This window comes from Peromyscus californicus, unplaced genomic scaffold (assembly GCF_007827085.1).
Source record: "Peromyscus californicus insignis strain IS unplaced genomic scaffold, ASM782708v3 Scaffold_18__1_contigs__length_77618521, whole genome shotgun sequence".
Lineage (NCBI taxonomy): Eukaryota > Metazoa > Chordata > Mammalia > Rodentia > Cricetidae > Peromyscus > Peromyscus californicus.
Genome location: NW_026294480.1, coordinates 13,374,411 through 13,397,305, shown reverse-complemented (window position 1 = coordinate 13,397,305; position 22,895 = coordinate 13,374,411). Strand labels below are relative to the sequence as shown.

The 22,895-nt window shown below is 40.2% G+C and overlaps 1 protein-coding gene across 2 annotated transcripts in view; it reads left to right on the top strand.

Annotated features, from left to right (window-relative positions):
* Marchf11 (membrane associated ring-CH-type finger 11) overlaps positions 1-22,895 on the top strand; it is a 103,333-nt gene that overhangs the window by 75,653 nt on the left and 4,785 nt on the right. Inside the window, exon 3 of one of the 2 annotated variants that reach the window (XM_052743050.1) lies at positions 6,778-6,970. The exons of the other annotated variant lie outside the window; for it this stretch is intronic. Within the exon in view, the coding sequence (XP_052599010.1) occupies positions 6,778-6,970 (193 nt within the window). The remainder of the gene's footprint in view (positions 1-6,777; positions 6,971-22,895) is intronic. 2 annotated transcript variants of the gene reach the window in all.

Below are 22,895 nucleotides of genomic sequence, written 5' to 3'. Positions count from 1 at the left end.
GAAGGCACATGCTCAGTTCCTAAAGTGATGAATGACATCTGAGAGAATGAACTGAGAGAGGTCTCTCCTTCCCTTCTTCCTCCATCCCTTTGTCCTCGTTCTCTTGCTCCCCCTTGATCACCTTCTCTTACATTCTGTAGCAATTGTGTGCCAAGCACTGAGGGTTCATGTTGATCTGCAGAGCTCTTTTTGATGGAATTTACAGGCTTCTTCTTCCCTTAGGAATGTAGATCTAGGATGACACAGAAGAACAGGGAATAGTGTTCAGCCACAAGCCCAGCTATAATGCTCTTCCAGCAAACCACAGGCGACAGCGTTGGAGAATCACCAGAGGCATGTCATAGCACCGCGGAGAGGAGGATGTGGAGATACGTGAAATTGTCATAAAGCTCACTAGAATTATAAAATCTAACATGTTACCAGCATGACTGCAGGACTGCCTGAACTTATGCCTCAGTTCTAGTCCTAAATGGGATAAGACTTGGAAAATTGTTTAGCTTCCTGTCTTATATCTCCTTTAGTTTTCTTCCTTCCTTTCTTTCTTTCCCTCTCCCTCTTGATTTCTTTCTTTATAAAATACCAAAACAAAAGCCAGTTAACGGATAACAGGTTTATTTTGGTTCACAATTCAAGGGTATCACCCTGGCAGCAGGGGTAGGTTGAAGACGCTAGTTACATTGTTTCCACCATCAAGCAGTAGAGAATAATGAATGTTCAAGGTCAGCCATGTTTTCCCACTTTATGCAGCCAAGGACTCAAGCCAAGTGAATGGCACTGCCCACCTTTAGGCTGGGTCTTTGGACTTCAGTTAACCTAGTTAAGATAATTACTCACCATTCTGCCCAGAAACTTGCCACCTAGGTCATTCTAAATCATGTTTACCCCTTGACAACTTGACATGCAAACATATCACTGTTAAGCCAGAATTTAGCACACCTCTGTGGCTCATGGCATGTCATATAATGCAGAAACACATTGAGTCTAACTTCAAAGGTCTTTACTGTCTTTAACAATTTTTTTTAAACTTATTCATTTTAATGTGCGTTGGTGTTTTTGTCATGGGTGTTGGGTCCCCTGAAACTGACAGTTTTGAGCTGCCATGTGGGTGCTGGGAATTGAATTTGGGTCCTCTGGAAGAGCAGTCGGTGCTCTTAACCTCTGAGCCATCTCTCCAGCCCTCTGTCTTTAACAATTCTAACATTGTTTACAAACCCAAAGTCCAAGTCTCATCTGATAGTCAAGGCAGTATTTTAATTATGAAATCCCAAATAAGTCCTCATGTATTTCCTACGTACAACGGCACAGAATGAACATTTCCATTTCCAAAAGGGAAGGATGAAGGCCAATCAGTTAATAGTGGGACAAAAGTCAGATTGAAACCCGGCAGGAAACCCGAAACCCTGTCTTTCCATCTCTAGCATTCGGGGCCTGTGATACAATCGTCCATCTGCGCACCAAAAAGATGAGGAAGCCCCACTGCTTCTACTCCGTCACCTGCAGCACACACAAGCTCTCCATTGACCTTGTTCTCTTCCATGCACGCAGCTTTCCTCAGCAGACACCTCTTGGCTCTGGCATAGTCCCCTTCCTGGGCTCTCCACTGTAATGTAGACTTCACCCTCACATCTTTCCATAATGGCCTCGAAGGGCTCCGCTGAGCCTGCCACACGTTGCTCGCTCCCTCTGTTCCCCTCAATCTCGCACATTTCACATCTGCGAAGACCGTACCATCTTGGGGCTGCTGCCAAGTTCCATCAGTGTGAGATGTAGCCTGGCCCTGTTGGACCACAGATGTGTGAGCTTCTCCGTGTGATCATGGGGAAACCTGGGCCCAGGCAGTTCCTTCCATGGCTCAGGACCCTCTTGAGCTGCATTTGGTGGGTGGAAGGTTGCTGCTCTTGAGGCACGTGTTCTACTGTCTCAGTGCAGATCAGGGTGTTTTTCTTTAACAACTGCAGCCCTCTTTTCAGTGTTCACCCAGGCTGCAAACTTTAACTCCTTTCAGCTCTCCTCCTCCTCAATATTCTGCACATTTTTAATATCCATCTGTTCTATGTTTTGTTCTTTTTTACTACAGAACTGGATAAGAGGCTTAAAAACTAGCCAGCTATGTGCAAACCTGAATGTTCTACTGTTCTGAAACGTTCTCTAGCAAACAGATTAGCCCATCATCTTTAAATTCAACTTTACTCATCTTCTCAAGACATTGGCAAAATGAAGCCAGGTTCTTGGCCAAAATATCACATAATTGCCTCCTCATTCAGTTCCTGCAGAGTCCTTGTTCTCCCCTGAAACCTCATGAACCAGGGCCTCTGCTGTTCACATTTCTTTTAGTATTCTTGTCTTCCAAGCCCCCATCAGAATGGCCAATTATGCATGGGTTCTAACATTCAAAGAGTTTTGAAGCACAAATTGCCAACCTCTTTCACATTTCATTTACAAAATAAATTGTAGAGGTCTAAAACCCTCATGGTCAGTGAGGTTTATCATAGCAATGACCCCACTCCTGGTACCAATTTTATATCTTAGTTATTTTTTTCCTGCTGCTGATAAACTATCCCAAAAAAGCAACTTAAGGGAGAAAAAGTCAATTTTGACACATACTATGCAATCCATAATGGCAGACACTTGAGGCAGCTGGTCACATTGCTTCTGTAGTTAAGAAGGAGAGAATGACAAATTGTGCTCAGCTAGTTTTTTTTTCCTTTCTATGCAGTCAAACACCCAATACTAGGGAATAGTGCTTCCCAGATTTAGGGTGGGCTCTCCCACCACAGTTAACCTAATCAATGCAATCCCTCACAGACATGGCCAAAGACTAACCTAATCAATAAAATCTTTCAGAGTTAGGTACAGAGACTTATCTCTTGAGGGATTATAAATCCTGTCAAGTTAGTAATCAATATTAACCATCATGTCATTTCTACTTCCATTTATTTATCTTTAAAAATGATGATTGCAACTCTCTCACCAAGTTGTTATGGTAATTCAATGAGTTAATACACAAAACTTAGAACAATGACTGGCATATATTGGCCCTATATGAATGGAAGTTATTATCATTAAATTATGTCCTGGATGCTCAATGAGGGTAAACATCCAACAGAGGACCTTCTTGGTCCCAATTTTTAAAGGAATACTAGTTTGTTGTACAGACACAGATAGTTTTTAGGACTGTAAATCAAATATTATGGACTAACATGAAATAACAAGTATGGAAAGCCAATTTAGGTACTGATGTATCATCTTTATACTCATTCATGGCATGATGCCAGTGAAAAATATACACACACAAGAGAGGTGGGGAGGGAAGGAGAGAGAGAGAGGAGAGTGGAGAAAGGGATTATATGAGAAAAAAATAACCCTTTGAGACAAGGTCTCATTATGGAGCCCTTGTTATTCCAGAAGTTACTAAGCATACCAGGTTGGCTCAGTCTAATGGCAATTTCCCTCCTTCTCTGAGGGCTGGGATTTCAGGCATGCACTACTATACCTGCTTCTCCAGAGGAGAAAATTATGTTTCACCATTGAAAACTTTGGCTCAAGTTTCAAATGTTTTACAAACTGAAGTCTAGTCCTTGGTTACCATGAGGTGGAAAGACAGGCCCCAAGGTGGTCATCATCTGCTTTTATTGTTCTGTCTCATGGTCTCTGAGCTGAGCCTATGGGAAGTCTCCTACTTCTGACAGAAAAGATGCTGGCTGAGTTCCCTTCCCTGGAAGACAGAGCTATTTTTCCTCTGGGAGAACCGAGGCAACTTTCCTTTCTTTTGTACTTAACTCTAGAAACATGAGAGAGCTGTAAAGAGAGGGCAAAGAAATTACCAAGATGATGTTACTGTGTCAAGGGAAGCCCCTGTGTCCATGACCACATTCCATAACTTTGGCTTTGACAGTGTTTGTCATCACTAGCCATTCAGTAAAGCGATGTGACATTTAGGGTGCACCAGCACATGAGGAACATAAACTTACTGGATAATTTGTCTGTGTTGTTAACGGAGAAAAAAAGTTAATTGAGTTATTCACAGAGTGATACCAGAAAATTACAGAGGATCCGTTATAGAGTATATAGAGTTTTTTCTCTAAGTGTAAATTTGAAAATCCCCAGCAAGAGTAAATGTCTGTGATAATAGTACGTCATTGACCCTCCCAGTGCAACATAATCAAGTTGTTATTTCCTTGTAGCTTGCTCACATGATCTTAAACACATCCATTCAAATTACAGGCATTCACGTGTTCAGCCACCTTAAATTTGGCCTCAACCAAACAGGAGCGAAGCATCCATATTTCTTTCTCCTGAAAGTGTCCCTTTACTCGTTTGGCATCTCATGGGTTAGAAGTTTGGCAGGGCGGTGGTGGCGCACACCTTTAATTCCAGCACTCGGGAGGCAGAGACAGGCGGATCTCTGTGAGTTCAAGGCCAGCCTGGGTTACAGAGTAAGTTCCAGGAAAGGTGCCAAAGCTACACAGAGAAACCCTGTGTCGAAAAACTTAAAAAAAAAAAGATGTTTGACCTACAGACAAGGTTTAACTGAAGCTGACTTATATATATATATATATATATATATATATATATATATATATATATATATATATATATATATAGTATATATATAATAGATACATACAATACAATAGAATACATACTATATATATATATTGTATATATATATACAATGACTTACCTTGACAATGAATTGTTTGACTTAAACTTCACTCTTCCATTACACAGACTATTGGAAAAAGAAAAATATATACCAGTGAATAAGACCATAGTTGCTGAATCCACTCACTCATTTTTGGTTATCTAGGAGTCCTGCGGTTCAGTCCTATGTGCTTAGCATATGAACTTTCAGATGAAAATCAAGTACACACACACACACACACACACACACACACACACACACACACACACACACACAAACCACCACCACCACCACCGCTCTGCAAACTTAAAAGTATGAGTTACTTTAGAGCCAGTAGTAGTGGCGTATTCCTCAGTGGTCAAGAGTTTGTGCAGCAAGAGAATCGTGAGTTCGGTGCTGTGACTGAAAGCCTGCCTGAAAAGCAAACCCCCCAAACAACCCCCAAACGTACGCTTTGTTTTATGTTTTGTTATTATTCACCTGTAGTGACTGTTTCAGGCTAAGGTCATGCATGCATATGTGGCAGCATCCACTTAGGAGGCATGCCTGCTTTCTGAGCTGCTTGCTGTGTTGCTGTATTTAAGGCAGATTTTAATATAAATCTACAGGAAACAAGAACAAGTGACAGTGGCACTTCCCGTTTGTTAGGTGACAACAAGCTTCAGATGCTTTACCGTTAAAGACCTAGCAGGTGGGACTAATGTGTTCCTAATTACACCAGGAAGCTAAAGGCAAAAGCAAAAATACACTTGAAACACAACCCTGTTCACTTACAAAGATGAAATAATACATAACAGTTTATTATTATTTTCACATTTGCTAAAGTTATGAAAGAAAACTCCACGTTAAAATGAAGAATGTGTTTATCACAGTAAACAACTGTCGACTGTTGGTTCTGTTCTTTGTTAGTAAATGACTGTAGAGCACTGTTTTAAATGTGTGTTGATATTTAACCCATATGGAGTTCAATAATATATCTGTCAATACTGGAGGTCAAGTTCAGATTTAAAATACTACAATTGGATCATTTGGTTATCTGCTGTTGGGGTATGTGTGAAAAAGAGAGGGAGGGAAGGGAGAGAATATAGAGGGAAATTACAAGGGAGGGCCGATTCACTGTTGAAGAGCATGTACATTCAGACTTAAGGTAAGTTTGGCTTTTAAGAAAACTCAGATTTATTGAATGAACATATTGGGGTGAGCTCCTTTGGGGAAGGTTCTTCAATGAACCCAACATAGCAGCAGCCAGGCCTTTCTTTCACAAACTGAGTAGGTTCTTATGTGTCTCATTGCTAATGAGTCAACCATCAGTCCATGTCTTGTGTATTTCTCAAGCATATAAAAGTGAGAACATGATTAATTGATCTTCTTAACCTAATAGGACCACTGATGGATATTTTGAGCACCTGTAATTCCTCTCAAATATGGATACTTAGGATATTAAGTCACTCTTCATTGAATACTGTGTGCTACTATGGTTTCATGTCTTTCTAAGATCTGCCATTGGTATACAAATTCTAAATCTTGATTAAAATGCTCCATGGCTTACCCACTGTTAATAAGAGCCAATTATGTCTAAGAATGTAAGATATACCATTCATAGATAAGAATAGCTTTGTGATTCTTGTATGATTATTTTAATGTGTTACTTTCAATTACTATTTGTAGTGTTGATCACATATAGCTTATTTGCTATTTTTACATTCTTCTACAAGAACAAGAGAGAATTTTCCCTTTCGTAAAAACCAAATATGATAAGGGGAAAAAAGCATGAGATAGAGGAGTCCTCATTGTGTGTTGTCAAAAGGTATTTAATTTCATGTGGGTATGTGATTTCCAGGTACCAAATATTCCTGAGCCATTCACACTCAGTATTATTATCTGGACTAAAACCATATTAAACTTTGAAAATGGTGAATTTATGAAAATAATGGAGTCAAAGGCAACTCATTAATCATTATCTGCTTGTCTACTTTTTTATATCCTGGATATAATGGAGAAATTCATTTGGGGGATGATCAGGTTGAAAGGGGTCTGGCATTATGAAGAGAAACACTAAAAATGTAATTTTTTTCTTCTCTTTTTAACTCTGCACAGCACCTTTTCCTTACATGCCTCTGTTTTTCTTTTAGTGGCAGAGCATATCTATAACACTGGTTGAGAAAGTTCAGATGATTGCTGTAATCCTAGGATCCCTGTTCTTAATAGCGAGTGTGACTTGGCTCCTCTGGTCAGCCTTCAGCCCCTATGCAGTGTGGCAGAGGAAGGACATCCTTTTTCAAATCTGCTATGGAATGTATGGTTTTATGGATCTAGTGTGCATAGGTAAGACCACGATGTTAAATATTCACAAACTGTCAGTAATGCGTCTCTTTCAGCACCTGCATTTTTACCAGTCATGTCCAATATACACAGAATGTTGCCGTATAAATTATCTTGACTTCTGGTTAATTATTGGGGCAGGAAGAGGAGGTTGCCACAACTTGCCTGCTTCCAGGGTAATTTGAAAAGAAAAAATAACAGGTCAGTGTTCATTTAATGCGGCATATTTTGCAACCAAAAAGAAGATGGAATGGTTGAGGAGATTACATGGGGTGAGCAATGTCAGGATTGCCATTTGTTTCTAAGGAGCAAGAACAAACCAGTACCCTTTCCAAAGCTGAGGAAGCATGGCCAATGCCAACAGCAACATTGTGGGTTTGCAGAGATGACTGTGCCCTAAAAAACCTGCTTCATAATAGGGGCTCAGATTCCTTTGGGAGCTTAAATGGCCCCTCGGAAAGTTGAGGGCATGGGACAGTTTTCCTTGTTTACTTTTCTCTCATTGTGCTTAATAAATTCAGTGTCTGAGAAGAGGGAAAGTTTCCTACTTTCCATAAATGTAGTTAAATCAGACTTTACAGGAAAGGTTATGCTTGTGGTTCACTCGACCAATGGCCAGAAGTTGACTCAGGCAACAATGTGTGGTGCGTGGTGTGTCTGGTGTCCTCTCAGGCACTGTGAAGGTGACAGCTGATGGGGCTATGAGAGCACCTGGAGGAGGGCACCCTGGAGAATTTGCTGCTTTGAGTTGGTTTTCAGGCTCCTGGGTTGTAAAAGGGACCAAATGCAAAGGTAGCCATGATATAAAGCAACGGTTTTCTCCAAATGTGGTCCCCAGACCACTGGCAATAGTAGCCTCTTGTCACCTGATTAGAAATGCTGATCACCAGGCCCACCCATCCCAGACCTTCTGAATCAGAAACGTGAGAGGTGGTGCTGGCATCTGTGTTGTCCACATTTTCTGCAGTAGTGATGAATACTCAAGCTAGAGAGCCAAAGGCTCTTGGGAAAATGCTGTGTGTGTGATCAGATGACTTTGTTTCTGATCCCAACCAACATCTGCTTGAGTCGATCTGCTTCATCTCTTCGCCCTCTGTCTTTCTACCCACAAAATGGAACAATAATTTCTACCATGTCAGTCTAAATAAAGGCAGCACGAAAGACCCCCATTATTAGTAGGCAATGGGATATGTAAGCGCAAGTAAAAAACACCTGAGTTGATCTCAGTCACTTGAATTAATGTCAGTACTTAGGAGAGTCTAAATTTAACTTAGACAATTCTGAATCCTTAGTTGTTTTATGAAAGGAAGTTTATACACATTTAAAATGTAACCATTCTGGCTTTCCTTCCTTTCTTTCTTCCCTTGTCACTACTACAAGACCATCAAGAAAGAAAATGAGGAAATTTCAGACTCAAAAGAGAAATGAAGGAGGCAGATGTTGTGAAGACAGTAATCTAAGTGCAGGTTTCCTGGGTAATTAAACTGATCATACATATGAGGACTCCACAGTAAATGTGCTAATACATATTCAAGTGCTTGGAAAATCCCAAATCTCTCTTCAAATTTAATCTCTAGGGCATTGCTCTAAATAAAGAGGAGTCACGAAACCCTTCTTCACACCAAATCCCTCAAGCAGCTCAGAGAATGTGTTTACTCTTCCAATGTCTGTTATAAAATGGGGTATGCTTTTTGGTATCACAAGGGACATGCTTCCTTAGCCTGGAGGAAAGGATTTTGAAAATTTTCACCATAAATAAAGGATAAATTCAGGAGAAGATACATCTATATACTCCTTAATGTGAACATTATATGTACATCAATAGCTTCAGTTTTGTATTTTTGTGAACCAACTAAAATAAATTTAAGAAAGTTAAGTACAACAAACAAACACTATGGATCACTGGTCTCAAAAGTTAGCCTTGGGGGAAGGTCGAGCTGCCTTTCCTTACCTTTTTGTAAAACTAAGAAGGACTAGATGCCTCCTAAGTAGGAAATCGCTTCTGTGAGTTTCGCAGTGTGCATTCGTTGCTAAGTTATTACATGTTACTGTCAGCATTTCAATTAAGATTATTAGAACCCTGCTTTCAAGAGCGCAGGCATGTGAACTAGTGATCTTGGGGAAATACGTGCTATATTTGGGCTTCTCTTTTAAAATGTGAATATTCTCTCACTTTACAAAAATCAAGTTTCTTAGAAACAAAAATAGTTGCCATATTTTCTACAGACATTTTAGAAAGTGAATTTTTATCTGTGTTATAAATATTGAAAACACGTTCTGTTGTCTTTTGGCTCGTCAGACCCCACTCTCGTCATTCAGTGACCTATTTGCAGAGTTGGAAAACTTTAAATAATTCAGATTGAACATTATTTCATTTGGCAACCTCATTAATCAGTATATTTTAGAACTGTGAAAATGTTACTTTTTTTTTTTTTACCCTAAGAAACTGAGACAGTAACATAGTAAAGGATGCATTAGCCAGCTGAATTATGGCCAGTATCAGCCCCAGCCAACATTACAAATTAATTTAAATGTCTTCTCATTAAAGGTACACACTAACAAAAATTACATAGATTACACCTTAAAACTACTGACAGAAGACATAGAGTCTGAGTAGCAAGGGGATTTATAATTTGGAATTGAGTTTGCTCAGCTCAATTATTGGACATGTTCTGTGTCAAACGCAGTGCTAGATGCTAGGAACACAAGTGAGGTCCGTTGCTTTACTGCCTCCAGGCAGCCAGGGCCTCATATGGACGTGGAGGTCTTCAGAATCAAAATGACTTCGTCCTGTCAAACCCTAATAATTAACCAACAAAATGCTGTGCAGGAGAGCTCATGCGAATGCCTGGTAAGGACCATTTCCAAATACTATACAACCACAGCTTTGTACAGAGACCAGCACAAACTCACACAGAAATTACCTCTGTAAGGACATCTTACCCAACAGGCTACCTGTTTGACCTTGAACTGGTGTCTCCCTTGGTATCCATCATTGAGTATAGCTGATTTTAACCTCTGTGGCCAAAGATTGTTATTTCAAAGTATTTTATCTACCTCCCTTCATTTTTCCTTTAAAAAGTTTTGCCAACTACTGTTGTTCATTTTTGCTCTTTTTGGGGTCCTACCACCCAGCTCCCAAATAAGTCACACACAGAGGCTTATTCTTAATTATGAATGCCTGGCCTTAGCTTGGCTTTTTTGCTAGCCAGCTTTTCTTAACTTTAAATTATCCTGTCTATCTTTGGCCTCGGGGCTTTTCTTACTTCTGTAAATCTTAGTCTTACTCTGTGGGTTGCTGTGTAGCTGGGTGGTTGGCCCCTGGAGTCCTCCTCCTTCTCTGGCTACTTTTTCTCTCCCTTTTCCTCCCAGATTTCTCCTATTTGTTTTCTCTGCCTGCCAGCCCTGCCTATTTCTCTCAAATTTGCTTATTTTTAAACTAGAAAGAACAGATTGACAGTTTTGAACGTTCTTTTAAAAAATAATCCAGAAAATACACAGACGATTATTATAGGATAAAAATTAAAATGTAGCCATTTTATGAAATGTGTAAGAAATCAAATCATTAAACAGAAATTTAAAGATTTTTAGAGCTTGTTTCCTGGGCCTAGGAATAAACCCAGGGCATTGTGCTTGCTAGGGAATTCCTCTACAACAGAGTTAAGTCCCTAACCCCAGCAAACATCCTTAATTGAGGGCATTTGATTACTCATTTCCTGATACATTGAATTTGTTTGTATTTAGATTTAGCATCTTGCTTTTATTAATGTTTTAAATTCTCCCAGGGGTCAAAGTTGAAATATTGAGATCATGGTCTGCCACGTAGAAATTTCCATAGATGTGAAAGTGGTCCATAGCTGCACTGTTGAGTACCACAAACATAGTTAGGTTTGTGGATTGTGGCTAGTGAGAATGAGAAAAATAGATTTTTAAGTTTAATTTTGTTTAAATTAATTTAAGTAGACATATATGTAATGCTGTTGAACACCATACTGGTCCAGATGACAGAATGGTCAATGTATAAGTTGAAATATTGTAAGTATACTACAAACAAGTTTCACCCTGTTGGAATACATGGGCTGCAGTTCTTAACAATAAAGGGACCTAGTTCTGAGAGAGGAGTAAGGTTCAAAGGGGTTCAAAACGACTAAGGGAAGAGTGTGTGTGAGAGAGAGGGTTGATGCCAAAAGAGAGATCGAGAGCCACAAAGTGGAGACGTGCTTGGCAGCTGCCCTTTTCTGGTACCCTTTTCTGAACCTCTAAAAGAGACTTATGAAGTTTATACAGGAACTGAAATTTCAACCTACGTTTGTTGTACAGCCCACATTTGTTTCTGACAAGTGAAATAGGAAAAGGTATTTAGGCATCTCTTTTGAGTGGATGCCAGATTATCATTATTCACAGGACAGCCTGATTCTCTGAGATATGTAGTCAGAGATAGTGACTTAGGAAGAAGTATAAATTAATATAGGCCCTTGCTGGCTTTTCCGAGGAAGATTTGTGCAGTGGACTAGGGAAGATTAGAAACCCCAGAAATGAAAAGCCAGCCAGTGTGGGATGTGGGGGAGGGCATTGTCCAGAGGATTCAGTATTTCACATTGCCTGTTGAAGTGATGGAAGATCATACACCTATTGATTGTGTGATCCTGAGGCTGTGCTGTGAGAGGAATATATTTATTAATGACTAGCTTGGGCATTCAAGGAGATGAAAGGATGTAGGGTCAGTTTATTAACTTGCACCTAAAATAAAGGTATTTCCCCAGCCATTCCAGTTTCAGGAGGAGTGAGAATGTAAACATTGTAGAAGCCAGACTAAAGCCATGTTGTATCAGTGGTATCCCCATAGCTTCATTTAAAAAGGAAACCCTCTGTCATTACATAGGCATCCCTGATGAGGGACCTTATTTGTGGTAACCGAGGCAAATAATCCTGAAATGTCTTCTTGCCAAAAATTACACATCTTTACTTATGTAATATCATAGAGTCAGAAAACACTTATTAAAAAAGTCTAATAAATACCATAAGTTGGTGGCAAATCCACATCTGTGAAGGACAGGTTTTGATCTTTCCTGGGATGTTATGGAGGGCATTGATTATCGTTGTCTTCTTTGAAAAAATGAATTGACATCGTTCTTTTAAAATATTTTTAACTATGCACAGATATATATTTTATTTGTTCTTATAAAATCTGTAGTTATCAAAAGGCCACCTGGCTCACACCCCTCTTCTTGATGTGATACTTCCTTTGTGGAAATGTGCATTCTCAATGTTTCAATGTATAACCAATCATTTTGTTCTTATAAACACACAGATCCTGAGGCATTTCATTCTTATGCTCTACAAACATGTACAGCAAACAGTCCTTTCCACTCAGCAATGTGATCTCAAGACCTTTATTTGTTGGTTATACCATGATTTACTTCACCTTCCATCTACTCATGGCGACTTAAGCCATTCAGTGTCACTTTTGCCAGGGGGGATAATGTTGTAGCAGACAGCTGTTTTAACTATTTCTTCAGACAAGATTCTGAGAGTAGAGAGTCTGAATAGAGCAGTAGGCACGTGTGTCAGATTTTAGAAGATGTCTTTAAATAATCCACTATATAGCTTTTACCATCTACAACCCAGCAAAGAAACCTTCTTGTTTTCCTGTGCCTTGACAGCCATGGCTGTCACCACATTCTGATACCTCTCGTGGCTTTGGCTATATAGAACAGTATTAGGCTCACTTTCTCCAAATCACTTCTGTAATTAAGTCAGTGTGATAATTTTATCTAAGAAAATAAGCAAGGCCACCCTGGGTCACACCAGTGGACAGCTTGAGCCTTGAAGAGCAGTGGTGCAGTGCACAGACGCAGAGTAAGTTCCCTGTGCATCCCTTCCATGTTTCCTCTCGGAGATGAAGCTCAGCATGGGTGATGGAGAGTGGGACCAGCTGACTCTCACAGGCTCTGGATTCCCCAGGGTGCTTAGACACTCTGGGGTCAGCAGACTCTGCTGTTTGCCACTTCCACTTTCTGTTTCTGTGTAGAATCCACTTCCTGAAACTAGCTGAGGAAAACAGCCCTCCTCTCTCACTTGGTGGGCCAGCTTTAATGCTGATCTGTTGTTTTTATTCTCCCTATTAATTTCTGAATAAGCCGCCATATCACAGAGTGGAGGGGCTGTTGACATACTCACATGCACCTTCGTGCACACATTCGGATGCACCCACCAGGAACCAAAAATCTCTCTCAGGGCTCTTTTGCAGTAATGACTTAGTCTACACCCTGAATGCGATGATCCCATATAAAATAATGACATGAGTTTAATATGACTATTTACACTGTGTTGCTTTTGAATGCTTCCAAGTTTATGGAATTCTAAAAAGCAAACTGAGATATGCTAGAATGTCAGTCAGATCAAAATATTTTTTTTCTTGCTGTACCAATTACAGTCAACAATGAAACATATGCTTCTTAGACAGGAGGCTCATTTTATCCCAAATAAACCTTTATTCTCCTAGATTTTCAACTGAAACAGTTATATTTAAATTCAAACAATTCCTGTAATTGTGATGGTAGCCCTACTGAAGTGTACTTTTCATAGCTGAGTATTTATCTGGCTGAAGTTTCTTGGGCACACAAACTTCTCAGAGTTACAGCCACCAATGTATTCACATTCCATTTACTCAGTATCAGAATGATAAATACAATTCAGTGTTTGGTTGACTGGATTAGACAATATATTTACATTTTAAAGAACCAAGATAATACTTTTATCTGACTTTTAAATTTAGATTAGCATTCATTGTACAGGTGATCTTGTTTCATTTTGTGATTTTTTTTTTTCAGGTAGAAAAGCTAAAAATAGGGGCAGCAAGATGGTTCACTGAGTAAATGTGCTTGTGATACAGGCTGATGATCTGAGTTGAATACTCTGACTCCGAGTAAGATGCCAGATGCTGCACTGTGGCAGTGGGTACCAGTAAAGCCAGCACTCCTGTGGGAAATGGGAACGGAGTCAGGAAAATAACAATGTAGCTCATGAGCTAGCTAGCCTTCCATACCCAGTGGCAAAATCAAGAGATACCCTGCCGCAAAACCATTGTGGTTAGAGACTGAGGAGATGGCTCAGTGGTTACAAGCGCTTCCCACTTTTGCAGAGAACCTGGTTGCTTCCTAGTGCACACATAACAGCTCACCACCATTTGCAACTCCAGTTCTAAGGAATCTGAGGTCCTCCTCTGACCTCTGTTGGCATGCGTGTACTGCACAAACATGCATGCCAGCAACGGCATTCATACACATACAGAAATAAATCTTTAAAAAATGTGGGAAGGCCAGAACTGATTCCTGAGAGTTATCCTCTGAGTTCACACCATTGTGGTGCTCACATACATATATGCACACATAACACACATCAAGAAAACAGATCTCCTGGTATGGAAACATAAAATTCTAATACATCTCAAGCAAAAAGTAAGAAAAGACTAAATTCTTATTTTCTGGTCCCTTTTAGAATGATTAAAAAATTGACAATATTTTAAAGTATTTTGTGTGAAAAATGGGTCTACAGAGAAGACAGAAGGGTTAAAAATAATCACTAGAAGTTGAGACAGGTCACAATTTAGGATGCAGCAAGAGAGCCCCTGTGTCACTGATTGTTCATCATGGGTAAGACATGTGTGCTTGAAGCAGAGTCCGGGTCATTGTCTAGAGATCACACATGTTAAAGCTAGGAGATGTCTATGGATACGTGTAAAATTCATCAGATGAACCCAAATGAGGAATATAAAATTGCCAAGAGAACCTCTGCATGTTTGCCATACTGTTAGCATCCTGTAGGGGGTGCTGTTCTACACTCATGGGGTTGGCATGTATGAATGGAGGAGGCTCTTTCCTAGACCTGCCTAAAGTGAGGAAGGACCACCAGAGTTTAGCCTATTCTGGCATGGGCTATTTCTTTGTGGGAAGTAGACACCATAGGTACCAGCCATTCTCCCACCCCCTCCCCAGACACAAACATGCCAGGGTGACCTGAACTGGGCAGACCTTCCACAATCAAAATCATTAGCAATTTCCATCAACAAGATGTAATAAATATGTAGATATTTTTCTGTAAAAACCATTCAGAATCCAGATGCAATCCTTCATCACACTCCATCCTTCTACCCAGTTATCACCATCACTACCCAGTTTGGAACTTGGTCACTGGAGTTATTCAAGAACTGAACTTTGAAGTCAATGGTTAACATTCAGCAAAAGAGTAGGGTACAGAAGGCTTCCTGAGTTCTGTGTTTGGTACTCTGGGTTTTAGTCAAAGTTGGGTTATAGGAGGAATTGCTGCTTTTGTGTTCTGCTGAGTTTTGTAGGAAGCATGGATGTGTTTAAGGCTGTGTGAATCAAAAGGTATGTGATAAAGGAAGCCCAGCTTAAACACTGTTTGGCATAGTAACCACAAAAGTTGATTAGCTTGTATTTCCTTTCTTGAATGTCTGTATCACTGTAATTTTCTCCTCCAGGAAATTCCTTCATTTTTCTTGATGTTTAATGTGATCAGGGACCCACATCCTTCAGTACTACAATTTGGCTACTTAGAAGACCTTTACTCATCTGCTTTTGTATGGAGGACAGGACGTTCTTCTGTTTTTGGCCCGAACCCCTCTGAGGTTTCCACCTCAAGTCCATCTCAAGTGGAAGATAGGTTGTATGGTTCACTGCACAGTCAGAGTCATGTTTGACCATAACTACTACAGGAAGCACACTCAGCTAGCTCGCTAGCAATCATTCCTTAAATGTACTAGAATTTATTTACATGGACATATCATTATTCCTTGACTTCAGAATAGGCTAACATGCTCCAGACCCTAGGAAATGTCAGTGTTTCATTCAGAAAGTGTCTGATACAATCATTCAGCCCTAAGCACAATCCAAGTCTCCCTTGAACACCAGCCCCAGCCTCAAATGCTGCAGAATGTAACCACAATTTGGGTGCACGCTGGGGACAGAGGCAGAGTGGCCCTGGGCTGTTTGAAATGGATAAAGAAAAACAGACTTCTATACTTCATATGCTTTGAGAAGTAGGTCATTATCCATTTCTCTGGAGGTATAAATTATAGGATTTTCTATGCCTTAATCATAGTGATGTTTACCAATTTTTAAAAGATTATTATCTTGGTTGGCTATTAGTGATACTGTTGCATTTTGAACCCCAGGAATTAAAGCAGAAAGGAACTCATCTTTGATACATGCCTTTCTGGGTTGTGTTGGAATGGTCTCTTGTTACTAATTAACCCCATAGGTCTCCCATGAGGGGTAAAAATAAAGATCCCAAGGAAGCCTTCGTCTTAAATGACCTCGTAAAGACCTAGTTCTTTTGAAGAAATATTAACAAAAATAAACAAATAGCAGACCAAGTGTGCTATTATTATTGACTTCCATCTCCTCCATAGGAAATTGAGACACTCTCAGCTGTGTCTCTCCACTGAGCGCTGTCTAGCCAGAAGGGTGTCAGTTGCCTGTTGAGACGCATGCCACTTGCATTATGTATTTACATTGTGCTACTTGAGAAAGAAGCAGAAAGTGAGTTAGCACACAGGGCCCAGGGCTAGACACAACACATTGCTTGTTTTTGACTTTGGGAGTAATTAGACTCTTTTTGCATTTTAAATGGCTAAAGACCTCAACAGAATATTAACTTATAATATATAACAATTATATCAAACTGAAACTTTCAATGCTCATAACATTGTATTGAGACAAAGCCACATCCATGTATATGTGTGCTATCAATGAGAAGTTGCAATAGGGACCAGAGGGTTTGCACAGCCTGAACAATTCACTATCTGGGGGCTGGAGAGATGGCTCCGTGGTTAAGCATATTAGCTGTTTTTCCACAGGACCTAGGTTCAATTCCCAGCACCCACATGGCAGCTCACAATTATCTGTAAATCTAGTTTCATACAGACATACAGGCAGGTAAAAACACCAATGCAGATAAGATAAATAATAATAAATAATCAATGATAAAGGCCCACTATCTGGCCCCTTTGCATTTTCTAAACAGGGATGTAGCATGCCTACTGCTTTGTCTATTTGCCATAAGGAGACATTCACAGAAAGAAGATTAAATACAACCTGGAAAATGCCAGGAAAGAGATTTCTGAGAACTGGTGAGAGGAGGGGTAATCAATTTAGGGTCAGCAAAGCCTACGTGGAGGAAAAAGTCTTCAGCTAAATTTTGAAGAAGAGCAGAAACTTGGAAAGGTTCCAGGGAGGGGACAACTACTGGGACTGATCAACATACATATAGTAGTTCATAGTGGGACTGATCAACATACATATAGTAGTTCATAGTGGGACTGATTAACATACATGTAGTAGTTCATAGTGGGACTGATCAACATAATATAGTAGTTCATAGTGGGACTAACCAACATAATATAGTAGTTCATAGTAGGACTAATCAACATACATGTAGTAGTTCATAGCAACCTTCCTTCCTTCTTTCTTTTCTTTTCTTTTCTAAAGATTGGTTTCACTCTGTAGCACTGGCTGGGCTGGAACTTGATATGGAGACCAGGCTGGACTCTGGACCACAGTTCAAAGATCTTAAGAAATACTTTTCTGCACATGGTTGAACATCCTGATAGTGAAGAAATCTGTTGATAATAATAGGTGTAGAGGACAGACAGTCATGTAGGAGAGGGTGACTAAGACAGTGCAGTTACCTAAGCAAGTGATTCTGGATTTCTTAGCCCTAGTAGGGAACTACCATAATGAAAAGGGATGAATCAGGTGACAGTGATCAATGTGGTAACAATTGGAAGGAATTGAGGCTGGGGATATAGGGAGAGCCCGTCAACTGGGACTCACAGAGGCTGATATTAGTTCCTGAAGGCTGGGACATCAGAAGGGGTTGTAGGAGACAAAGATCGTGGACTCCTCTTGAACATTTATTTTTGTCAGAATTTCTTGGGAACCCCAGGAAATGTGGCTGTCAAGCAGCTGGAATTAGGAGCCTGCAGCACAACATAGAGGATGGAGCTAGAGATTTGTATGTGATCTCTGAGACAAATGTCTACAAGGGACATGATTTGGGCAAGATCAGCTGAAGTTTGAGGAACACAGCAAGAGAGAATGGGCAGAGGAGCATGGCCAGCATAGGAAAGGTCAGGTGAAGGGGAGAAGAGGACCAGGCGGCCCAATCAGAGATCATTCCAGGTAAGGAGAGCAAAGCAGACTTGGCAGTATGGGGGTGGGGCACGGAGAAGAGAAACACCACAGCAGCAGGAAGATGAGCACAAGAGGACTGGAAATGGAAGATCGCAAGTCTTGCTCGATAGAGGACACAGTTAAAAATGGTAGCGTCTAGAGAGGGTGTGCACCTCAGAAAGATGGTGCTTACTGGATCATGCATTTTTTTTTTTTTTTTTTGGTTTTTCGAGACAGGGTTTCTCTGTGTAGCTTTGCGCCTTTCCTGGAACTCGCTTTGGAGACCAGGCTGGCCTCGAACTCACAGAGATCCGCCTGGCTCTGCCTCCCGAGTGCTGGGATTAAAGGCGTGCGCCACCACCGCCCGGCTGGATCATGCATTTTAATGGCAGAGTTAGACAGAGACAACTGAGGAGGAGAGATTTTTGTTCAAAGTCAGAAGAGAGAGTGAAGATCCAGAGATGGAAAGGAACAGCCTGACATCTCTAGACATGCAGAGAGCTGAGCCCAGCTTCCAGTGGGCAAGGTGGCCATGCACAGGAACAACTGACCCACTCCCCTGAGAGAATGCCGCCAAGTTAACCTCTATTTCTCCGTAAAATGGGTGGAGTGGGCGTCTTCTCAGAGAAGGCACACTATGGGAAGAAGAGTCTCAGGAGAATAATAAACATTGTGGCTGGCTGCTGAGTGCATCAGGGGATGAGCCTTGTCCCAGGGATATGAAGAACCACTAAGTATGATTCAGCAGTCTTCCAAAGCCATAGTTTACTAACCTTGCAAGATACAGCTAGACAGTACGTTTTATCCCAGGAAATAGGATCAGGTTCAGAGAGGTGAAGTCCTGTATCTGGGATCAGACAGGATTTTGTGATACAGAGATTTAGGACACAGAACAGCCATACAGCTGACATTATGAGGTGAGGGAATAGCCTCAGGATGGACTGAGCTATTTTTTGGCTTCTAGGAAAGAAATAACGTTGCAAGCAAGCAGTGAAATTGGCAAACAAAACAAAACAAAACAAAACAAAACAAAACTGAAAATGCCTCCAGGGTCGGAAGGTGGGCAACAAGGTGAAGAAAGTGGGTAGGATAGAGAACTTGGAAGTGGGGTCAGAGCTTGGAGATGATATTGCTTCCAGAAGGCAATGCCCAGGATGGGATTTTGCATATTAGTCTATAGAATCTGCACTTCCACAGGTCCTGCAGTCATAGGAAACAGACCTATGGCGATTGTAGACATTTGGGAATGGGTAAAAGTACACATCTCTTGAAATTATGCACTGTATGTGAGTGTAAGAGAGGTATTCTGTAACTGGAGTGCTTTCTAGAATAGGTTTTGTGTGCCTGGAAAACATGTGAGACTTGGAAACAGCAGCTCTAATCTTAGAGAGACCCAGGTATGTTCTATGGCATTGTGAGATGACAAAGTCATGAAAGACAAATCAACTTAGAAAGAGAAAGAAGAAATTATATCATGTGACAATGAGGCCAAACTCTTGCAAGAAGACCCAATTGCCATCATTCAGAAAGATACAGGGAACGTCAGCTCTCTAAGGCCCCTAAACCCAGAGACTGTCCTTCCTATGGGATACCTAGACCTTTGGGCATTTCCTGGCTTTGTACTATTTTGAGATACATTTCTCACTCAAGGGAACATGACCATGACCATTCTTTCAAATTATGACTGGGATCCTGGAGGCTGAAGGGAGAGAGACACTCGCTTTGAGTCATCAAAGGGGTGTGACATAGAAGTGGAAACTCTGTGTGCTTCCACAACGACTTCCAAATAAATGGACAAGAATTTTTAAAAATGTATCCTAGGTGATTTCTGAATTCGAGTTACTAGGACCCATGTACCAGTCTAAGGTCTTCACGCTAGTGTTCATGTTTGACCTTCACAGAAAACTGCAAGGTGCGACACTGTTATTCTCATCTTAGGGGTGAGAAATCTGAGTAGAGACAGCAGTTAACCCATGATCATGGCCACACAGACTGGAAATGAGATCTAAGACTGGAATTCTTATTTATTACTCCAGAGATTCTGTAGAAAGACTGAGAATATTTATGTAACAGTTAATTAAACTGACTATCTGACTAAAATACTCTCCTTCAATGATAAACTGGAATAATTTATAAAACTTAATGTCTGTGTAACAATGGAAGCTATGTAAAATATGAAGATATGGTGTAAGGAGTAAGTTTTAAGATCGGAGGAGCTGATTTTATTTTTTCTTAAAATCCCAAGGAGATATGATATATATATATGATCTTTATTCACTTGCTTATTTATGATTAACCAAATAAAAAGTATAGAAGTGTTAGTAAAGAGAGTATACAACATGATAACCTATACTATAAGCCATCTCTTTGTTTCCATTGCATTTCTTAATAAAAATTACCGATATGAAGAATCCCATCTGGCCTGGAAGAAGGCTCAGTGGGTAAAGGTGTCTGTAGTGTCACCTGCTGGACTGCTTCATATCTGGAACTCACAAAAGGTGGAAGGAAAGAGCAAACTCTACAAATTCGTCCTCTAATCTCTGTACATGTGCCATGCCACCCACCCACCCACCCACCCACCCACACACACACACACACACTCACTCCTACCTCATCTTGAAGTTTCCCATTTATCTAGGTTGCAGAAAGAATATTAACAAAACCAAAGTTTGAGAATTTTGATTTCTAATGAAAAAAATTCCATTATATAATCAAATAAGATATCTTGCTTGTGTCATGGAATAAAAGAATTAGACATTATAATGATGCTTAGCTGGCCCCACACATTTGGAAATTTTTCCCATTTCCTTTATGTCCTAAGGGAAATACTAAAAAAAAGCCAATAGAATTGAAGAAGCCTATTATGATTCATAAAGATAAACAAGCTTTTAACTACTCAATTATATCTTTCAGTTTAGGTGTTTTAACATATTCTCACCCCTCAAAGCTGACTAAGCAACACATGTATCGTCTAGGTTTTGAAGGTTTATCAATCCTGTTTTGTGAGTTTTCAGTTGGAGTTTATTAGTTGGAGAAGAAATGGAACTTGGCGTGTTTGTTGGCTTTTCACTAGGAAAAGGCCTCATCTCAGCTTTGGGTGTTACCAATGGATTTTTATGTCATCAACTTCTTGGTCAGTATAATATCCCCTTGTCATTGACCATTAATTCAGTGGTCAGGAATGCCTGGCTTTGGATCCTAAGGTCTGAAGTTCTACAATACAAGCATTGGGGACCAGGTGTCTGGACTCGGATTTAGCCCTCAGGCTCCTGAATGTCATATCACATTTCTAAATTTCAGAATCTTTATCCCGTTCCCCAACAAATTAAAGAGCTGGATTGCACCATGCCAGTGCTCTGTAACTCTGAAGTTCAGTGACTATTGTGTCAGTTTTTGCCCCCATGATATAGGGTATTTCTCCCTGATTACCAGATATTTCATTATCACTTGAACTGATGAATAGCACTGATGTTTCTTTTAAGTGATTAAGCTATTTCTAATCTGTACTCCTAATTATACATCATGGTTACCTTTATTATCTACAAAAATTCTAGGCCTATCTCTTTACTTCACTGAAAAAAGTCTTAGTCACAGATTCTTTTCAATGATTATTGGCTAAAATTGTAGAAGACAAAAGCATTCTTCAGCTGCAGATTACTATGATCTCCTCTCATTTGCTATACCTTGGATTTATAACCTGCAGCATTTTATTATAGCTTTGGAGAAATGTTCTATGACTATACCACTGATAGGTTTGTGCTCCAAAGTTAGCAACTGAATGGTCAAGACAGTAATCAAAACAAAAAATATGACTGATTGATGAATTGACAGACAGCAAGTTTGAGATGAAGAGATGGCTTGCTTTTCATTCTCTGTCTTTTTTTCTGGTAACAGCAGAGAGGAATCCACACTCTTCCTTAGGCTTTAGTCCTGGCTCAGTCATTTTGTAAGCATCTGGGCTCGTAATTTTTTGATTCAGCCAAGTATTTGGTGGCCAGGCTGTCAAGAGAGTGGAGGAGGAGGATCCAGTTTCCTGGGCTGAAAACAAATGCCCTGTAACTCTTTTGCCACTAATGATCCCTCTATTCATCCCGCTTTCCCCTGAAGGCAAAGTTTCTGTCATAAAATATGATGAATGACCCCTTATGCTTTTTTCAAATCTAGTTTTGAATCATATGTTTGAATTCATCTACCAGGGTTTTAAAATATTACTTGAATGTTTCAAAGAGCTATAATTGAGATTTTTTTTTTATTCTGCTTAAATAGTGTTAACACAACTAGGTTCAGTCAGTGCTAGATTCATGCATTCCATAGAGCCCACTGATGCCTTTCCCTGGAATTCAGTTGTCTTCTTCTTTCCCTGGAATTCAGCAAGGATTGATTAAGCTTTTACCCTATGCCAGGGAACAGGGTAGAAACAATGTCTTCCTAAAGGAAAAAGGGAGTGGGAACACAGCAGACTAGGAACCACAGTGTTTATACAAGGTACTACTGGACAAGAGATAAGTAACACAGTACAACTCTGTCCCATGGGAGCGGAAGATGGTCAGGAGGGAGGAGGAGCTGACAGATCTTGTCTACTAAGGAAACAGGAAAGAAAGTGGTCCTAGTTCATCATCATGAGGGGGCATTTCTCTTTTAGGTTTTCAATCCATGTTTGCCAAGCAGACAAAGCAGGCAATGGTCATTTATTGAAACAGCGATGGGCAGACAAGGATAAGTAAAACACAAGT